This window comes from Punica granatum, chromosome 4 (genome assembly GCF_007655135.1).
Source record: "Punica granatum isolate Tunisia-2019 chromosome 4, ASM765513v2, whole genome shotgun sequence".
NCBI classification, from domain to species: Eukaryota; Viridiplantae; Streptophyta; class Magnoliopsida; order Myrtales; family Lythraceae; genus Punica; species Punica granatum.
Genome location: NC_045130.1, coordinates 15,760,865 through 15,782,222, shown reverse-complemented (window position 1 = coordinate 15,782,222; position 21,358 = coordinate 15,760,865). Strand labels below are relative to the sequence as shown.

General features: G+C 38.1%; 3 protein-coding genes across 4 annotated transcripts; 2 read left to right on the top strand and 1 right to left on the bottom strand.

Annotated features, from left to right (window-relative positions):
• Positions 1 to 1,188: 1,188 nt before the first annotated feature.
• On the bottom strand, positions 1,189 to 5,490 carry LOC116204855 (polyprenol reductase 2-like). 2 transcript variants are annotated; one of them, XM_031537189.1, is made up of 7 exons: positions 5,210 to 5,490; positions 4,527 to 4,856; positions 3,632 to 3,975; positions 2,589 to 2,823; positions 2,087 to 2,185; positions 1,633 to 1,704; positions 1,189 to 1,530 (listed from the first exon to the last, which is right to left on the bottom strand). In XM_031537189.1, the coding sequence occupies exons 2-7, from the start codon at positions 4,695 to 4,697 to the stop codon at positions 1,426 to 1,428; spliced, it is 1,026 nt and encodes a 341-aa protein (XP_031393049.1). In that variant the 5' UTR covers positions 4,698 to 4,856; positions 5,210 to 5,490; the 3' UTR covers positions 1,189 to 1,425. The 2 variants fall into 2 exon arrangements, with proteins under 2 accessions (XP_031393049.1, XP_031393050.1); XM_031537190.1 differs by having other exon boundaries at positions 4,527 to 4,770; positions 5,210 to 5,482.
• Positions 5,491 to 6,242: 752 nt separating this feature from the next.
• On the top strand, positions 6,243 to 9,868 carry LOC116204171. The gene is made up of 5 exons (XM_031536245.1): positions 6,243 to 6,343; positions 6,533 to 6,811; positions 7,605 to 8,906; positions 9,011 to 9,404; positions 9,482 to 9,868. The coding sequence occupies exons 1-5, from the start codon at positions 6,243 to 6,245 to the stop codon at positions 9,866 to 9,868; spliced, it is 2,463 nt and encodes an 820-aa protein (XP_031392105.1).
• A 7,161-nt stretch (positions 9,869 to 17,029) lies between these two features.
• LOC116205623 (protein BASIC PENTACYSTEINE4-like) lies at positions 17,030 to 20,630 on the top strand. Its single transcript, XM_031538256.1, has 3 exons — positions 17,030 to 17,176; positions 18,835 to 19,048; positions 19,518 to 20,630. The coding sequence occupies exons 2-3, from the start codon at positions 18,992 to 18,994 to the stop codon at positions 20,346 to 20,348; spliced, it is 888 nt and encodes a 295-aa protein (XP_031394116.1). The 5' UTR covers positions 17,030 to 17,176; positions 18,835 to 18,991; the 3' UTR covers positions 20,349 to 20,630.
• Positions 20,631 to 21,358: the final 728 nt, after the last annotated feature.

The window sequence follows — 21,358 nt, the reverse complement described above, 5'->3', positions numbered from 1 at the left end:
CAGGGAGGCCAACTCATGTGTCGATGCCCTCGCAAAGATGGGAAGAGATCAACATGAGTCTTTTCACCCCGTTTGATTTTGCAATCAAATTTTTAAAATTTTAACTCTAACTTTAACTATATTCACTACACAACAAAAATAATCACCACAATTATTACTTTTTTTCATTTTCTTTAATTTTGTAATCATTCAATTCAATTTTTAATACTAAATTTTCTAACTATCCATTACTTTTTCCACAATTCAACAATATAATCATTACTTTCTCTCAACTATTCATTACTTCTTCACACTTTTTCTCATTATTCAATAATACAATCATTACATCTCAATTAAAATCAAAACACAATTCTATTTAATTCTAAAACCAAACACACTATAATGATTTTAGATCTTGCTCCTATTTCTCTGTCTCAGTTTTTAAGTTTTTAATTTTGGATGCGGGAGGGACTCTTTTTTTATGAATAATTCAAGATATTAATATTAAAGGATAGTGTCTATAGGAGTCCTGAGATCATGATACCCTTCAAAAGTACATAGAGAATGAAAATTAGACCTAGAGCCTAGATGACCCAGGTCATGAGCAAGGATATTATCCGACTTAGAGATCGGATGCGGGAGGGGCTTGTTATCCCCGTCCTGTAGCTGATTGAATCAGCAAAACTATTTGAGCTTCTATAATGAATTATTCAGTCACCAAAAAAAATGTGTGTGGTCGATTGAATATTCTTTTGGATATTTTGCCTTCTTTTTTTTTTTTTGCGCTTTTGAGTATAGATTATCCTTTTGGTTTTGTGGCAAGAACTATGTTGAATGAATTCAAATGACATGCAATTGTACTTTGATTCAACGAATGAATTCGTGGAAGTAATATCAGCAAGGACAATTATGTGCAAATCTGGTGTTTATACCATTCGTGGCACCTATAAACAATGATTGTTTCTCCCAGTGAAATGAGAAGTGCTGTGCGAAACTGCCGTGGATAACCTCTCCCAACACCGAACCTGCCGGCAACATCAAAAACTGCCAAACGAACATCCCGTGGCAGTTCAAAATTGCCCCATAATAGCTCAAATGTAGCAATGATGACTGTCAAGAAGAAACCCATATGCAACAAATTATGGACTCAAAATTTATGAAAGGAAACATAAGAGAGCCAGGACGCTGACAAGACGATGGCTCGGGATGGAATGTGAAGGAACTCCCCGCAGGAGGACATCAAATTGCATTATTTGCTATCAACATATATATATAATAACATTTGCATCTGGTGCAAGGACATTGTTCTACTATTCGACAATCTCTGTTCATATATACATGCAACAAAGCAAAGCATTTGCCAAACACTGAAAGCTAAAATCCTGTTAAAAACTTCATGGTCACCTGGGACCTCAGCAAACTTCCAACTTTTTTTCCAGGAAGATGTCAGTAAATCAACGGAATGACGGCGTACCGGTTCCTTGGGTAGTTGTCAAATTTACGATGGTACCACCTATGTGTTTCTACTGCAGCAAACACTAAATTTGCCACCTGCAACAATCAAGTAATAGCCCCTAAGGTCCAGAAAACAAACATTCTATTCAACGACCCCAAAAAATAAAATATAAAACAGTTAAATGAGGAGGATAGTACCACAAATCCGAAGAGCAACCAGATGGTTAAGTCTATGCCACCACTAGCAACCAGGAGACCAGCATATATGACCTTCATTATCGGCGAACACAGATCAGACCCATTTCTACACATTAAATGTATCCTTTTCTATGTTTAGCACTTTCAAAAAGTGTAGAACAAGAAAAGTGTAGAACAAGAAAATGGGTCAATGTCGTCATAGTGCTGTTTCTACGATGCAGATATAGGAATACACTATTGTTTACTAAATGGATGGGAAGAGCGGGCGTGGGGTCAAGAAAAAAGATAACCGACCAGCTTTCCATTTGCAACAATAGAAGACTGAAAGTTCTGACTTCTGAATAAAGAAAAACAATATAAGATATCAAGCTTTTAATTTTTTCCTGATTAATCATAGATTCAGTTTCAGTCTTGCACATTCAAGAACAGAGATAGAGGGAGAGAGGAGGCTTACTATCTCTGCCAAATAATGAGGACATGAGACTATTTCGAACCAATCCCCGCGTGGGATCACATACTCATCGCTTTGCCCAGGACGTTTCCTTAAAGAGCCCTGAGGAGAAGTTCCAGAAAAACGTTGTTCAGAATAAAGTCAAACACTCATCAGATCAATCTTCCTCAAAAGCAAGCCAGCTCTGTATTTCACATTCTTTTCGAGTCAAACACCTTTTATAGACAACTATACCACCTTAATCAAGATTTTATGACAAAAAATTGCTATCCATTTATTTAATCTCTGCCAACAGCAAGACCAGGACAACAAGAGTTTATACCACAATGAAAGTAACGCTTAAGCATATCTTGGCAAGTCTAATCACAGTCAAGCAATTGCACTCACTAGCACAAGTCTACAACTGTAAGCTCTAATAAATCTTTTAAAAAGCCAAATGTTCACTAGTCTGCTGCACAGACATTGCTAAGGAAAGGTTGGTTTCAGTTAAAATTGCAGTACGTACAAGAATTGCATGACATCGATGTTGATGAATCCAACCCCAGAGAAGTATAGCTGCACCAATCCACTGCCGCCATCGAAGCTTCAGAAAAGGACTGGTGATTTCCCAAAAGCCGACTTCAAAAGGTGGCATCTGATTTTTGCCTCTAATAATAAATTCAGACACTTGACTTGCTGAAAATTTGTACACGTCCACCGCAAAATTGCAACAGAGTGAGAGTGGAGCAGCCGTGTAGAAACTTAATCACATTAAATAACCCCGAAGAAAAAAAGTGAATCAGCAATATGAAATATATATCACAATATATATTATCAGAAGGGGGCAAATCAGGAATCACGTAAATAATTCTAATATGGAATTTCCAAATCCAGCAACAAAAAGTAATAACTGTAGATAGCAATAAATGACTGGAACTCGGCATTCAGCAAGCTGTTAATCCTCGTCAAACAAAGGAAAATAGAATGAAATCAAGCATTAAACAGGTTGAATTTTGTACAGTGATTCCTTTCTGCCATACCAAAAAGTGGCCTCGGCATGACAGAAAAGAAAGATTATATTTGTGAAGAGAGTCAATTACCAACTGATACAGTATGCCCATTGTCTAGCAGAAATACAACCAAGCTATTCACAGACCTAAGCAGCAGGGACTCACGAAATCCAGGCAAACAGAAGCACAAAAAGAGAGGCACAAGATGTTTCACATAAGAATGTCTTTAAGAAGCAAGCCTAAATACTCACAGAGGCTAATGCACATTAAACTCTCTCCTTATGTACTAGTACTATGATTGTCACCTAAAAATTTCAACTTAATTTTCGTATTCTTCCTGCATATCTTTGATTCACATACAACAGGCCAGAGTACCCCATCATAACATGCATTGTGAAGTAGAAAAAGATGCATTCCCTAAACGTCCTGAAAGTTAAATCCTTGTTTGCATTCCAAACAAGACAGATCATACATAAAAAATCCCTCCATTTCCTCAGGTTAAATGGAAACATTGGACAATAATATGAGACAAAAGTCAAGGACTTGTTAGGAAACTTACCAGAGCCCGGCCAGATATCCAAATATGTGCATTCTAGCAGATGGGCTATAGTAAAAAACATAAATCGTCTCATAGAGGCGCCTCAAAACTTGGATTTCCATTAGTAAAAGTAGAAACACAGAGTTCCAGACTGTGTATGTGTGCTTTAATGAGGCTGAAGCAGTTCTGTGCCATGAAAATGGACCTCCCGTCAAGTGGCTCGCGATATTGGAATACATAGATGGCTCTGAAGATAAGGGTGCCATATTATATGCGTAAGCCCATGTAACCACGAGCAGAAGTGTCGTCCATAGAACACCGATTATGTAAAAATGAGAGAAGAACCTCTGAGGCACGGAGAATCTCTGCAAATCAAGACGAGGATGGACTGAGTAAATGTAATGAAAGCAAATGGAAGGACAAGACATTGAGTGCATACTCAAACAAGAGGTTATTTCATCCCCCTCAAAGAAGGCAAAATCTTGCATCTTCTGCTAATCAAGAGTGTCCCAATAGCCCCCATCTCTTGTTTGGCATAATAAAATTTTCCACTTTTTCATTTCCATATTTGCCACAGTGATCAGGCTAAACAGTTATGATGAAAGATCGAAATTTTGCCATACTCTAAATACCAAATGGTTTCGGAAAATACAGATGCTGAGAAGTTTTCTCTTAAGTAAAACATCTAGAAAGAAAAACCCAAATATACCAACTCAAGACACGTGACGAGGCGACACTAGCCCCATGCTACAGAAATTTGCACTGATGATGTATTAACTATGTCTACTTGCTCGGAGGGTATTGAGACTACAAACTAAACATTGAACTCCAACCAGAAACAAGAACAAAACTTTAATCAATGACAGCCTGAAAATGGAAATTAGGTGGCATCAATGTGGAAGAATCAGTTACTCACATGTGAAGACGGTTGCATAGTCTTTCCTCTACTAGCGAACCCCGACAGAACTCCGTGGAACCGATCAAGGCTTGAGAAGGGGAGCGAAGCTATGACCAGGGGCAGAATCCCCGCGACCCAGGCAACCCTCAACAGCCCAACTACCCCGACCTCCATCACAGAAGACACCATCCGGTCATCATCCCCGACACACTGTCGGCTTCAGGACAGTCCCCCGTTTTCTCTGTCGCTTCCTATTTCTCTTCTGAGAGCAACCCAAATCAAATATGAAACATTGGAATCTGCTCCGTATCAAAAGCTGAATCTTTAGCAGCGACCAAACAAAACTTGCTGCAATGAAGAAAACATTACGAGCTGTAAAGTTATCAATTTTTTTCGAAACATGATGAACTTCCCCGTACCCTTATAACCTTCTGTCGAAATCAACAAGAAACAATTGAAATTACGTTACGAGATGGGATTCAAATCCCCTGCCTGATATCCCAAAATCATCATCTGGCAGTTCCTTTTCTAAACAAGTAAGAATCCATACTCCGTCGACAGAAAAGAGGACTCAAATCAAAACCTAAAACAGAGACCCGGAAAAAAATCGAATCTATAGCACTGACCAAACAAGATGAAGACAACATAAGGAGCTGTAAAGTAATCACAAATTTCCAGAAAGTCGATCAAGTTCCTTTTACCCTCTTAAAAATCCGCCCAAATCAACAAGAAACAATCCAACATACGACAGGAGACGCTCGATTGAGGGCCGATCCCAGCTCGCTTATACAAGTTGGACTCGGAGCTGGAAGCCGATCGAGCTACTCCCTTCCAATCGACCGAGCCAATCGAGCTCGTGCTCATCAACACCCAAGTTCGAGGGGCTCGGGACCCTCAATCGAGCTTCCGCATAGTAATCTTCAGCAAGCAGAGCAACGCAATGGTCCAGAGAGAGAGAGAGAAGAGGGAGGGAGTTCGGCCTTTTTAGGGCTTATCAGACCACTGTCGAAATTATTGGGCTCAAATAGAAGCAAAAGGAGCCTAACCCAAGAGCGGCCCACGTCAGTATTTTCTTATTTCCACACCTATCAGATATTCTCGAAATAATTATGGTGTCAAATCTTTTATTCCGACAGAAGAGAAATACGAAACAACAGAGAAAACAGGGGACCGCGGTGGCTCCTGGTGCTGCAGAGCAAGAGCAGCCGAGGTTCGCGTGGTTTTGGGAGAGAGGAGGCTGCGATGGTGCGAGTAAACATCAATTTGGTCCTAATAGAAAAATGTTACATAAATTCGATCTCAGGTCATATCAATTTGGTTTTTAGTCACATTAATTCCGTTCCTAATCATGTCAATTTAGTCCTTGGTTACATCAATTTAGTTCTTAGACACATCAATTTCATATTTGGTCATATCAAGTCAGTCTTTCATTGGTCACATCATTTTGGTCATTGTCAATATCAATTCTTTACATAAAAAAGGTTCATCTAATCTGAACCAACTTTGGGGCATTCATTCCATGGTTTTCAGAATCATGATTCGAATCGTAAAATCGTACGATTCTACGATTCAAGGGGAGTCATCCGATTCCGATTCGGGTGGGTGAGTCGGAAAATGCATAATCGGAACTGAATCGGGTTTTGAATCGCGGAATCGCAGAATCGGCGTAGAATCGTACGATTCTACGATTCAAGGGGAGTCATCCGATTCCGATTTGGGTGGGTGAGTCGGAAAATGCATAATCGGGCTTTGAATCGCGGAATCGAGGAATCGGGCCGATTCTGCGATTCCGGATCCAGCCCAAACTGGGGCAAAGCCCAGGTCTCATTCGGGCCGTCAGTCGGAGTCGGGCCGAAGCCCAGCCCATTTCCCTTGAGCCCAGCAGTTTCTCCCCCCCCCCCCCCCCCCCCCTCTCCTTTCCCCGTTCTTCTCTGGATCCCCTTTCTCCCCGAGTCGCGAAATTGAGTGCCCTAACCCTAACACATCTCCGATTCCAAGTTTCTCTCCGGCGGTCCTCTGTGAAGATTCAGCCGAAGCTTCGACGACCTTCAAGCTGTTCCAACTTTCGCTTCCGAAGTTCCGACTTCCGAGTTTCAGTCCGAGACTCCGAGCTTCACTCAGTCCGCTTTTCATCCGAGGTTCCAAGTTTCTCTCCGGTGGTCCTCTGTGAAGATTCAGCCCAAGCTCCGACTACCTTCAAGCTGTTCCGACTTTCGCGATCATCTGTTCCGAGTTCCGACTACCGAGTTTCAGTCCAAGACTCCGAGCTTCACTCAATCCGCTTTTCATCCGAGGATTCCGAGGTTCCAAGTTTCAGTCCGAGTTTCCGAGTTTCAGTCCAGACTCTGCCCACTGCCTGAGTGAATCTGTGAGTTGTGAATTTGTGAATTATTGCCCAGCGCCTAGCATTTTTAGTTGGAAATTATTGCAAATTGAATCTATTGAAATTGAATCTACTGAAATTGAAATTGCTGAAATTGAAATTGAATCTGTGAGTTGTGAATCTGTGAATTATTGCCCAGCGCCTAGCATTTTTAGTTGGAAATTATTGCAAATTGAATCTGCTGAAATTGAAATTGCTGAAATCGAATCTACTGAAATTGAAATTGCTGAAATTGAAATTGAATCTGTGAGTTGTGAATCTGTGAATTATTGCCCAGCGCCTAGCATTTTTAGTTGGAAATTATTGCAAATTGAATCTACTGAAATTGAAGTTGCTGAAATTGAATCTGCTGAAATTGAAATTGCTGAAATTGAAATTGAATCTGTGAGTTGTGAATCTGTGAATTATTGCCCAGCGCCTAGCATTTTTAGTTGGAAATTATTGCAAATTGAATCTACTGAAATTGAAGTTGCTGAAATTGAATCTACTGAAATTGAGTGAATGATTATTTCGTTTGGGTTGAACAGAGATGGCTTCTGCAAGTGGATCTGGGAGTGCATCGGCTAATAATACCGGGCAGTAGTCAAATCTAGAAAAAATGTAAGTGGAGCTAGAGATGATCCGGCATGGGCACACGGTTATGAAGTTTCAGGAGAGAGGCTGAAGATTAAATGTAAATATTGTGACAAGATAGTTTCTGGAGGTCCCTATAGGTTGAAGCATCACTTGGGATGTACCAAAATTAATGTGGCACATTGTCCTGCTGTTCCTGATGATGTTAAGAACAATATGCTCGCTATTTGTATGCGTTTAGAAGATTTTTCAGTGAAGAAAAAACAAGCTAGTAGTTGTGGTTTGGAAAATGATGATGTTGTAGATGTTGATAATGATGATGAAGATGCAGGGGTTGGTACAAAGAGAAAGGGAAATGAAGCAGTTGAAATTTCAAGTTTCTTTAAGAAAAGAAGTTTGAACATTCAAAGCAAGCAAAAACAACCAACAATTAATCAGATGATGAAAAAAGATTTGAGAGAGGATGTTTGTATGCAGATTGCTCGTTTTTTCTATACAAGTGCAATTTCATTTAATTGTGTCAAGAATCCTGAGTTTGAGAAGATGTGTCATATGATTGGGAAGTATGGTATGGGATTGAAACCGCCGTCTTATCATGAAATTAGTGATAAATATTTGAGAAAAGAGGTTGATAATACTATGTCATTGCTTGAGGAACATAAAGCTATGTGGAGAAAGTCGGGGTGTTCTATAATGTCAGATGGTTGGACTGATAAGAAGAAGAGGTCCATATGCAATTTCCTAGTGAATAGCCCTAAGGGAACAATTTTTTTGACTTCCAGTGACACATCGAACGTCTCCAAGACTGCAGTGAAAGTATTTGAGATGATAGATGATATAGTGGAGCAAGTTGGGAAAGAGAACATAGTTCAAATTGTCACGGATAATGCTGTCAATTACAAGGCGGCAGGTGATATGTTAATGGAGAAACGGAAGAAGTTATTTTGGACTCCTTGTGCAACTCATTGCATATATCTTATGTTAGAGGATTTGGAGAAGAAGATTAAGGTACATGAGCTGACAATAATGAAGGGTGGGAAGATTACGATCTTCATTTACTCGAGAACACTCCTTATCACGATGCTGAAGCATTTCACTAAGGGCAAAGATTTGATTAGACCGGCTGTGACTCGCTTTGCCACTGCTTATCTGACTTTGGGATGCCTCTTCGACAATAGAAATGCTCTAAGGACCATGGTTGCATCCAAGCAATGGAAAGGGAGTCGATTTACGAAGTTAGAAGGTGGAAAGTATGCGGAACGTGTTATTATGGATAACAGATTTTGGAGTAATGTTAATACATGTTTGAAGGCTGCATATCCTCTCATTAAGGTCCTCCGCATGGTGGATTTGGATGAAAAGCCCACGATGGGCTTTATTTATAGTGAGATGGAGAAAGCTAAACAAAAGATCAAAACAAACTTCAAGGATGATCGGAAGAGGTAAAATTATTTATAAGCTGCTATATGCTTAGTTTTTACTTATTTATTCATCATTATATTTGAAATTTGTAAGTATCTAATAATGACTTGTTTCATACTTTTAGCTATGATCCTATTTGGAAGGTTATTAATGAGAGATGGGAGGTTCAACTTCATAGGCCTCTACATGATGCTGCTTATTACCTAAATCCCCAATTACATTTCTCTTCTGAATTTAGAGCTGATAGAGAAGTTATGCGTGGATTATATAAGGTTATGGATCGGATGCTAGAGGATGAAGAGAGGGATAAAGTTGATTTGCAGCTAGAGGAATTCAAACATGAAAGAGGGCTCTTTGGATTCTCATCTGCAAAGTCTATGAGATTCAAGAAAACACAGGCAGATTGGTGGGAATCATATGGTGCCGATACCCCAGAGTTGCAAAGATTTAGTATAAGGATATTGAGTTTGACTTGTAGCTCTTTGGGATGTGAGCATAATTGGAGTGCTTTTGAAATGGTATTTTATGAATATGGATTCCGTTATCTTATCATAATTCATTTTAATATATCTACTAACTGTTTTGTTTTGCTTAGGTACACACAAAGAGAAGAAATCGGTTGCATCAAAAGAAGATGAATGATTTAGTATTTGTGATGTACAATTTGAAGTTGAAAGATAAGAAGATTAGGAAGCAAGTTGATCTTCAAGTGGACGACATTTCTTCCGATGATGAATGGATTGTCGAAGAGGAGACAGAGAATACCGTAACTTTAAGCCATAATTTTAACTTGCGTTCTCTTGGTCGTGAGGATGATGGTGATGAAGAAAGTGGAGGTATTCAAATTGGCGATGAACATGCAGAGAATATGTGCACACAAAAGCATGGCACGGTTGATGACTTGGAACTTCCTAAAGAAGATGAGTTTGATATTTTGTATGATGGTGATGTTGGTGATGATGAAGATTTGAATGAGATTTGATCTGTCTGTTCATTTTATATTATCAATTATGACTTATGTTGTTAACATTTTATTTCGGGAGTTTGATTTGGAATTTTGGACTTTGAATTTCGATAATTTATAACGATATTTTGTGTTTTTATCATTTTATGACTTATTGTTAATTTGTTGGTTTGTGGTTTTTATTTGAATGAACAAGAATTGATTTTTTTACTCAGAAAGTATGCTATATATATATATATGCTATTTTTTTAATTTTTTTTAATTACAGGTAGAATCTTACGATTCACGATTCTATGACCCTCGACCGATTCTACCTAGAATCGCGATTCTGAAAACCTTGATTTATTCCCATTGCTCGGACCTCCGATTATCGTGTTCTTGGTGACTATAGAAAACTTATACGTAGTACCACTACTTATGATCAAGTTTCGAGCCAAAAAGCCAAGAAATAAGTTAGAAAAATACAGTTTAAATTTGGTTTCCACAATACAAAAACTTTGGAGAGCAATATCTCTCAGACCGTGCTACATTTCTTACGATATAAGGAATATGTCTATATAAATTTTTTAGACTAATATTAACTCTATAAGAATTTATTCTTGTGTATTAGAGAAAAAAAGCTTTATGGGTCATTAATGGTAAATTCTTATAGAATTAATATTTGTGCAAAAATTTATATAAATAGATTCCTTATATCGTAAAGAAGCTACAGCACTCAACAGCTCGTAATTTCGTTGCACGGTTTGAGAGATATCACTCTCCAAAGTTTCTGCATTGTGAGTGAAAACCGAATTTCAACCGCATTTTTCCAACTTGTTTATTTGCTTTTTGGCTCAAAACTTGATCCTAAGTAGTAGTGCTATGTATAAGCTTTCTATAGCCACTAAAAACATGAGAATCGGAGGTCCGAGCAATTAGAACAAATGCTCTAAAGTCAGCTCGGAGACAATAGTAGTAAAAAGAATGAGAGACCAGGGGGGACCTTTTTTTATGTAAATAATTGATGTTGACAATGACCAAAATGATGTGATCAATGAATGACTAAATTGATATGACCAAGCGGAAGAACTAAATTAATGTGACCAATGATCAAATTGATGTGACCAAAGACGAAATTGATATGCCGAATGACTAAATAGATGTGACCAAAAACTAAATTAATGTGATCGGGGACGAAATTGATGTGACAAATGACCAAATTGATGTGATGATGAACCAAATTAATGTAATATTTTTCTTAGGGACCTGATTGATGCAACTTGTATAAGTCAATGATGAAATTGCCAGTTTACTTGCGGTAGTGCTGAACGATAGGACAGGCAGAGATGAGGAGTTGGAAAAGAGAACAAATTAGGGATTTTGGGATCCCAACGTGAGGGAAAACAAACACAGGGTGTTTTTGAAATTTTATATTATTAACTGTCATTTTGGTCCCTACAAAATTGCCCAGCCATCAATTTGGTCCTCCTAATTTTTTCGCCATCAATTCTACCTAACATGCCTTAATCCGTTAATCAAAACGCTCAGATCGTCAAATCTATTAATAGAACCGTGACGCCCTACGACGTGGAATCATCCATGGCTAACGATGGTGTTTTTTATGCAAAAAACTAAAATGCCATCCTCAGATGGGCGTTACATTTCCGTCAATAGATTTGACGATTGGACCATATTGATCAACGTTTCAAGATAATTTAGGTCAAATTGATAGAAAAAATGTTAGGACTAAAATGAGGGCTCGAAAATTTTGAAATGACTGAAATGACAGTTAACTCCCTTGCATAGAATATGCATCAAACTAGTCCATATCAGCATCAAATTTGTCCTCCTAATGTCAATTTGGTTTTTTGAAACATCAAATTGATCCTTTTACACATCAATTTAGTCCATTGGAACATCAATTGAGTCTCCAACTTATACCAATATGGTCCCTCCATCAGCTAGCTGTTACTATTGACGAAAAATTTATTTAACATCAAAGAGGTCCTTTTGATGGAAAATTTATTTAATATAAAAAAGGGTCCTTTTACCCTTTTTTCTCAAATTTTGCTTTCTTTTTTTATTTTCTCTCTTAGTATTAGAAAGCCTAGTTGGGCATCGATTAATCCAGTCGAGCCGAGTTAACCCACTAAGGGATAAAAATCTCTCAGCGTGGATTTTCTGCATTCACAAGAACTCGAATCCAAGATTTTATTTTTGCGAAACAAACGCCGAACCACTAGAACCAACCTACGTTAGTATTCTCTTTGCAAAGAAATAATTATATGAATGAATATAGTAGCAAATTGACATTTGATTTAACAAAATCTTTGGCACCTTCTATCAAATTCACAGTTATTTCGAATTCATTAGAGGACTGAATAGATAATTCAAGTTTAAGAAAGAGAGAATGAAAGAAACCAACAAAAAAAAGAACAGTGGAATAGTTTGTTATTTTGATTTGAAGGGCGGTTTTTTTTTTTCTCTCTTTCCTTCAGAGGTGAAGAAATGGCAGTTGTGAATCCATAAAAATAGGGGAGATAAGGTGGAAAAATAGAAAGAAGTGAATGAGAAGGTAGAAAGTTATTTAAGTGAAATTATTAATACGTCCTAAATTTAGCATATCGGAAAGTGAAAGTGAGACGAAAAGGTCTAACCCGTAGTTATCAAAATTGGACCAGACTGGCCGGTTTGATCGGTTGCACCGAGAACAGGCATCATGTCATGTCCGATATGCCTAAAAATCCAAATTGTAGATTTGAACCGACAAACCCATTGAACCAGTCGATTTTTGAGCAAAAATTCATTGAATCGGCCGATTTAGAGTTTTATGGGTTTTGAATATTGTTCTTTTAATGTAAAAATTGTTAGGCAATGTAAGGATTTGAATCCATGACCCCCTACTTCCCATACTAACATATTGTTAACCAAGACACCGCTACATTTTTATTCTTTTAACTTTACTTTTAAGTACTTATTAAAATTCAATATTTATTTTGGAGTAAAAAATATTAAATATAGACATTTTCTTATACCATCCTTATATTTCTTTGAAATCATCATACTTCTATCATAATTTTTTTAATAATATGAATACTTATTTTTTTTGTTAAACGTGCAGTCCGACCCATCAAACTCCTGGTTTGACCCATAAATCCATGAACTCATACCCCTTTCGGTTCACTATCTGGTCCGGTTCTGCTACTAATGGTCTAACCTCTACCTTTAGATATTAGTATAAATATATATATATATATATATATATAAAGAATCAGTTCCAATTCTAGTTTTGGATACCGTAAGTGCAGGTCTCGAATTGGAATCAATTTTTACCGGTTTTGAATTTAGCAACTTGGACCTTATCGAATTTTTAACGGATGTTACCAAGAACCTACTCGACGAAAAGGTTCCGATCGGCTCCAATTCTACTTGATACCCATGCACACCTCTGAAAGGATAGGAGATTTAGAAAGGGGACAGCTTTTCGACCCCAATGACGAAGCATGCTCCTTCGGCTTTTGTTGAGGTCATGTGTCCACATTGCTTGGATTTCGTTTATGCAATTTGCAATTATTAGAATAACTATACATATTAAGCTAATTAGGCAAAATGCCCATGCGAAATGCGCGATCTAGAGTTTTTACCTTAATCAACCAAATAAATCGTAATCCTCATGATAAAACCTGACTGCATGTGTAACATAGGATTGTTTCAAAATAACTTCTATAAATATGATATATTGCACCATATAGTCTAACGTTTACAAATATTCTTAAATCTATCTCAACATTATTTTTTTGCCTGAGATATCTCAATATTGCTATTTTTGTTTCATCAACTATCCCCTGGGATTAGATGGTGATATCAAATGAGTCACGTTGGGATACCTCTGACAAAAAATCGACGTTGAGATAGATATAAGAATATTTGTCAACGTTAGGCTATATATGATGCAATATACCCCTATAAATATATATTTATCTATCATCATCAAACCATTTACAGATACAATACTTGACCTCGAGATGTGAAGCAACCTTTTATCCCTAGCAGCAATCTTATCAATTCTTCCCAATTAAAAAAAAACTCAATAAAAATAGTTTATTTCCTTCGGACAATAAAAAACAATATAAAATATATCTTATTTTGTGTATCATATCATTGTGTCTTCTCTTCATATAGAAAATTCATCGACCGTCTTAAACAAAAATTAGGTCTCTACTTAGTGTAGAATCATCTTTTTGTTAATATAGAATATTGATCCACTCACTTCAAAAAAATGTCGAGTAACCTCACGGTACGAAAACACACTTACAGTTCTGTTTAGGATTGAAACCTTAAAACCTTAATCTTAAACCCTAAAAAACATAAATAAATGCTAAAACCCTAAAACAATGAGCCCTTAAAAAACCCTAAAATCATAAATCATAAAAATCTACCATCCTAAAACCCCGGTGTATTTGGTTTTAGAGTTGAGTTGAGTTTTGATTTTAATTGAGTTGTAATGATTATTTTGTTGAATTATGAGAAAAAATGTGAAAAAATAATTAATAGTTGAGAGAATTTAGTATTAAAAATTGAATTGAGTATAATGGAGTTGTTAATTTATGTATGGGCCCCACCTTTTTTACTTTGAAGAGTTGATTTTTGTTGTGTAGTGGGTAGAGTTAAAGTTAGAGTTAAAATTTTAAAATTTGATTGCGAAACCAAACAGAGTAAAAATCCTACATCGTAAAAAACCAAAATCTTGCAAATTTTTAGGCTTAGGATAGCAATTCAGTTTTTTCGATTTAGGATTATAAATTTTATATTTCGAATTTTTAGGATTTATATTTCCTTTTTCCTTTCTCCCATGACTATTTATGTCCGTAATGGTATTTGGCAAGAGATAATTAATTAGAGGTGAAATCTTTCCTTGATTGAAGAAGAGGGCAAACAAAGTATTGAAAAAATCAAATGTGTTTAATAAATGAACAAATGAACGAATATAGTAAGTAATAATTGATTAGTACACAGGATAGGAAAATCCTTAATATAAAATCTTTAGAGTAAATTGCATAAAAAATAAAATTTTTGAGGGAATTCTCAATTTTAACCTAAATTTTCTTTTGTAACTAAAAAACCACAAATTTTCATTTTGTTTTAGAAATGGTCTGCCGTCCAACTCTATTAAAGTTTTCCATGGACTTGATGGATGTTAATGTGGACCCATTTTTGCATATGTGGTAGCACTCCTTGTGCGCCACCTCGTAAAAAATAAATAAAATTCGGAAAATAGAAAAAAATAGAAAAAAAAAGTTCAGACAATTCTAAAAAAATAAAATAAAAATTCTGAAAATAAATAATTTAGAAATTGAATAAAATTCAATAAACTCCAAAACAAATAGGAAAAAAAAAGGAAAATTGTTTAAAAGTCAAAAAACTTATAAAAAAGAATAAAATTGAACAACACATAATGAATCAACAAGGAACTCTTCTGGCCAATAAATTGGAACAGCCGATATTGTTATTCAAATATCAAATAATCAATCATCACTAAGATGGTGCAATTACAATGGCCTGATAAAAACAAGCATGTATCTACACCAAGTACACTGCAGGCATCTACAAAAGGATCTGTCATGAAATTCAACCAGCGGTTCCTAGTAGTATCCATTGAGACAGAATGTGCTCGAACTTAATCCTAGAAACTCATGCAAAGATCGAAAACTGTTCAACTTCTTCATGGAGCATATCGCAGTCAGTTTTCGAAGATGGGTCAATTTAGGTGAGTCACTCTCTTCACACTTGATGGAGTGAAGTTTTTCAGGTTTAAAGATACTTCAGGCAGTGCAATCTAAGCTTCCCAGGTTCATCGGTGGTGAAATGTCGAGGGAGGTCCAAATGTTTCAGCCCTTCCATTTTTTGCAGGACAGCAGGGACGAATGCTAGAGATTTGAGTACGCATCTTACCCCGTAGATCTAAGGTCTTGGCCCACTTGAGGTTGCACGATGACCTGGGCAGGCCTTCGACCCGGGCATTCTTAAAGCTGAGGTGCCTTAACTGGACCAGATCTCCCATGGATCGCGGGACGAACCCATCCATTGACTCGAAACTTTCGAGCATTAGCACCCTCAGATGCGTGCATTTCTCAAACAATTCATCCATCTGCTTCTAGTTACATTTTTCACACTGTTTCTTTCCGAACAGGAGAAGAGTTCGGAGGCACGGAGCACTCTTTGCCCCTAGTTTCTCCAGTATCTCTCCAAGCGCTGCTTCAGCATGGGGGGCAGTTCATCGTAGCATTGATCCAGCACCACCTTGCATAACATCTAGCTTTCCTCCCAGTGCTCCAGGATTAGGCCCAAGTTCTTGCGGACATCCACCCCGTCGGTTAGAGTGCTTCTCTTATATGGAATGCCACCGAGGGTGGAGATATAATTAAAGCTAAGAGCAATTTTCTTGCTGAATCCTCCATGTCCGTGCCCAGGCTTGAACAACACCGATTGGAGCAGCAAAATTAGATCAATGTTTAGAGCTAAAAAATTCCCGCAAACAGCAGAATGTTGAATCACACAGTAAACGACAAATTTCATACCGTTGAGTTGATTTAGGGGTTGTTTGGTTTTAGGATATTATTTTAAAATCACAATTCTAACTTAACTCTACCTACTACAAAATAAAATAACTCATGCAAAGTCAAAGAGTATGCCCCATTTATATCACTTTTTTCCACAACAAAACAACATAACTCATACAAAATCAAAGGGTGAGCCCCACTTATACCACTCTCGAAAAATCTTTTTTTCCTATTTTTTAAGATGAGATTTTATGTTGAAAATGTTAGATATCCAAGTTTGGAGATATAAAAATATTCAATTTTCAAATTTTAGGCATATTTTACAATTGACCTCATCAATAATATTTCTAAAATTAAAATTTTGAATATTTATATGCTGATTCTTAACATTAATTTGTTGTTTGTGAACTATATATTTTTACATTGTGATTTATAAAAAATTCAGGAAAGTATAGAAACATTATTGTGAAATCAATTCGTCCATTTAGATTATTCCATTTAATATTTTGTAACATGGATTCCGTAATCTCAGCATTTCTTACAATTTATTGAAAATAAAATATTCAAAACGATAGTTGAACCGGTTGAACCGATTTACCCGTGAGCCGGTGAAGACTCCGGTTCGAAGCCCGGGCCGGGCTTGTAAACATTGGCAAACGCCGGAAACCCCTCTCTCTCTCTCCCTCTCTCTCTCTCTCTCTCTCTGCTTTTGGAATGCTGTGTTCGATCGGTGGAAAACCGCAGGCTTATTCTTCTTCTTCCCGGCAACCTCAGCAGATTGTGTCCTGTGAGTATCTTCTTCTTCAAGCTCGATCCTTTCGTTCTCTCCTTATGTGTGTGCGTTGCAATTAAGGCTTGAAATCACCTGTAACTCACTTTGGGGGGGGGGGGGGGGGGGGGGGGGGGGGGGGGGGGGGGGGGGGGGGGCGGGGGCGCTCGGAGAGAGAGGCTATCTCTAGAATTCAACTCAGCCCCAGTGTCTTAAAAGCTTAGCATACTCGGTGGTAATGAGAGATATCCTGGGGTTTAAGATTGGGACTTAAGCAGGTTGAGCATACTCGGTGGTAATGAGAGATATCCTGGGGTTTAAGATTGGGACTTAAGCAGGTTGAGCATACTCGGTGGTAATGTTGGAGTTAGACTCCTTTCCATTCAGTGGCAGACATCATAGAATACTTATAGTAACAACCTAGTGAGGCGGATTGCGCAAATCATAGATGCTTATATATCTGATGATTCGTTGCTTGTAGTAAATGGCTCTTTTAAATACTAGGTTTTAGGTTATATACGGATTGCTGATAGCTTTTGATATGGCATGGAACTTGTTTCTTGCTTTTTGGTGCATGTTACCTTACAACACCCCCTACAATTGTGAGCTTTCATTTAGGGGTTTAACATCATATATCACATGATTTGACACTTTTCTTAGATCTATCCATGGTTTAAAAGTTATTTAAAATGGCCTATGGTTCGCATGTTATTCCAGATCTATCCCAATGGCACTTTTTTCGTTAATGTTTAACAGAGTTACTGACGCGGCAAGGATGGCCCCACATTACTTCCACGAGCCACGTTAGCTACTCCGTCAAATATTGATGGAAAAAGTGACGCCGGGATAGATCTGGAACAATATGCAAACCATATGGGTCTTTTTAGGTCATTTTTAAACCATGAAATAGATTTAAGGAATGTGTCAAGCCATGGGATATATGGTGTCATTACCCCGGTTTATTTATTATTTAGTGGCTCCCTTATTTGTTGTACTTTGCCAAATTGGTGAAAAATATGACAGAACAGCTCGAAGTTTGTTCGTTATGGTATGAACTATCTTTGTTTAGAGTCCCCATTTGAATTGTTTGGTGATCCCAGATTATCAAGATATAGATGGGCTCCTGATTATGTTGACGTGACTTATTAATATATTGACGACACTGAATGGATCGAAGTTGGATCTTCTATGTTCTTATTATCGTCAAGTGTGTCTAAGTCTCATTTCAATTTCATGTTCTCCCCTTTCAGATATTTCCTTCCCACAGGTCCCCAAAGCTCTTTGTAGCTTAAATGTCTTCATTACTGTCCCTATACTTGCAATTTCTCGCATTTCTTTTCTTTCTACTGTGTAATGTGTTTCCTGTTGAGTATTGCTGGCATTCAATATTGACACAAATGCACAACTTCTATTGAAATTTATTTTTCTTAAAGATGATGAATCCTGCCTGTGTCTGTTGATTAGAGAAAGAAATTTCTCTACTCGTGCCTCAAATGGTATCCTTTGTATTAGACTGAAGCATGTGCTTTATGTCTCTTTAGATCTAATTTTTCTAGCATCTCATCATTTACCACATTGACATTGATTTGCCGACTAGGTGGATCTTTTCCTTTTCCTAATGAAAAAACGGAAGCAGTGTGTGATTCTTCATTTTTTCTGTCTTCTCATTTTGTCAGGAGATCCTTTGAACTGATGCAGCTCTAGCCTCTCTTCAGCAAATCGTTTGTCCCAGCAAGGAGCAGAATGTCTTAATGCTCCTCTCGGCTTTTGAATTTTGAGAAAATGATCAAACTTGGCACTTTATGTCATAGCTGCTAGTAGCTTCTATGTGAGATGGATGATGAAAACGGGAGAAACAAGATGGATTATTGCAGAGGGACTTACCCCCAGGTAAATATAGGATTTCTTGACTCCTTTCCTGTAGTATTTCTCTTTTGTTTTGCAATAGTATATATTTCTGTAGCGTGGTGGTCAGAAGCTGACTAATTGTGAAATTGCGGGGCATGGATATGTTGGTCCAACTGCCTCTTTAGGTTATATTTTAAAATGTCAGAAAACTTAAAACTGGAACATATTGACAATATTTTGGGTAAAAAGACGCTGATAATTATAAAAACCATTATGTTCATCTAACTGAAAATAAGGACAACCGTCTGGTATGCGGGAAAGACTAGCTGGTTCAGTTCTGGTTTCTGTGGCCAGCTCATATAGTAGTCACTGTGTCATGTTCATTTTGGTCCGTTGACATGGACCAGACCACTGGCATGCATGGTCAGATTCTGGTTTGTCTAACCGGAGGGTAATTCCAGTTATTTTTTATTATGAACTTAAAGTTTCCGTGTTTGGGTGGGACATGCAGTGGAATGTTATGCTCCAGCATCACCCAAAGGACACCAACGCTGTTCAGAACAAGAGGTTCATGTCCATCATGATCGAAAGAGATAACGCCATTAGAGAGCGGAATGCTGCAATTGCAGAGACAAAGGAGGCACTGATTGCGAGAGATGAGGCAATAAAGCAGCGAGACGAGGCAATTGCCGAACGGGACAGAGCCCTGATGATGCGGGATAACGCGAGGGAAGCCCTCCGGCACTTAGAGAATGCCATAAACTCCCCTCAATTTGCTGCCAGTGGAATGAAGAGAGCCCACAGCCACCAGTCTGACAATGGCGAGGCACGCATAACTGATGCTTTCCCTTTATCATCAATCACCGCAGAAGCTGTTAAATCTTCTTGTCAGTCGAAAGAGAATAGCATAGGATCAACGAGGAAGAAGGGGGGGGAGACTACAAAAGCAGGCGAGGGTTCAAATTACTACTCTGCTGCATCAGCAGCGAGGAAGTTCAGGTCAGAGTGGGATGACCACGATGTGGGCCTAAACCTTATAGTATTCGACGAGTCCGCCATGCCGGGGCCCGTCTGCTCATGCACTGGGGAAGCCCACCCGTGCTACAAGTGGGGCAATGGTGGGTGGCAGTCTTCTTGTTGCACAACAATGATCTCTATGTATCCACTCCCACAAATGCCCAATAAACGCCACGCCCGAATGAGCGGGAGGAAGATGAGCGGGAGCGTCTTCACGAGACTGTTGACTCGAATGGCCAAAGCAGGGCACGACCTGTCCATACCCGTGGACCTGAAGGACTACTGGGCCCGACACGGGACAAACCGCTACATTACCATCAAGTAGGACGAGCCTCGCTGGGTAAGAGATCGAGTCCTGTTTCTTTTTGGCCATTTTGAGCATCTTGCAGCTGCACGTTTTGCTCCGAGAGCGGTACCGCTCCCTGCCGCTGCAGGGAAAAGGCTCTTTCCCCTTGTGAAGTCTTAATTTCGAATCTTTCCTCGACAAATCGAGGATTTTGCTAGTCCTCTGTAGGAATCTTTCGCTGATCTAGCTGTAGGTTGCATTGCACAGTTATTAATCTTATGCTAACATTCTGAGAACAACGGTCAGTTCGATCTTTTCTCATCTGTGCTGATAATGTTAAGTCCAAGTACGCACGTGACTGCATGATGAACTGTTGCTAGAACAATTCCCGGTGATTTTGGATTGGCAGGGTCGAGTCAATATCGTGCCGAACCCGGGATTTCTCGGTCCATGCTGTTCTGGAACCTGGGCAGTAAATACGGTCATCGAATCACTACAATTCTTGGACAACTTCAAAATAATAATGGCAATAATTGATAGCATCGGTTAGGGGATGTATGAAGGTACGAGTTGACGAGCATTATGGGATCTTATCCGCTGCTAATCCTCAATGATTGATGATTATTCATCGAATTAAGTCTGGTGAACAAAAATACTAAATTAATTTTTAAATTGGCACCATAATTAAAAAAACAATAATTCTAAAGAATTAATTTGTGTCATGAGGCAACCCGACCATGTGGACTGGAGACCGACCATTTTTCACGTACTACCGGTCAAGGAGCGTATGATTCAACCAACTTCATCCGTTTCTTGTTGATCATCTCTCAAACAAGGCAATTCAAAAGTTGACTTTGTCATCATTATTAATAAATATAATATATGTATATAAATTCATAAATCACGAAGTATGAGACAATTCACTAATTATATTTCATGTGGGCGGATTTTATACTTAGTGTGTGGGTTAAAAACCACTAGAAGCACCTTATATCACCAAATAAAACTAAGATGTCGTGATGTAATTTATAAATAACCAAACTAATGGG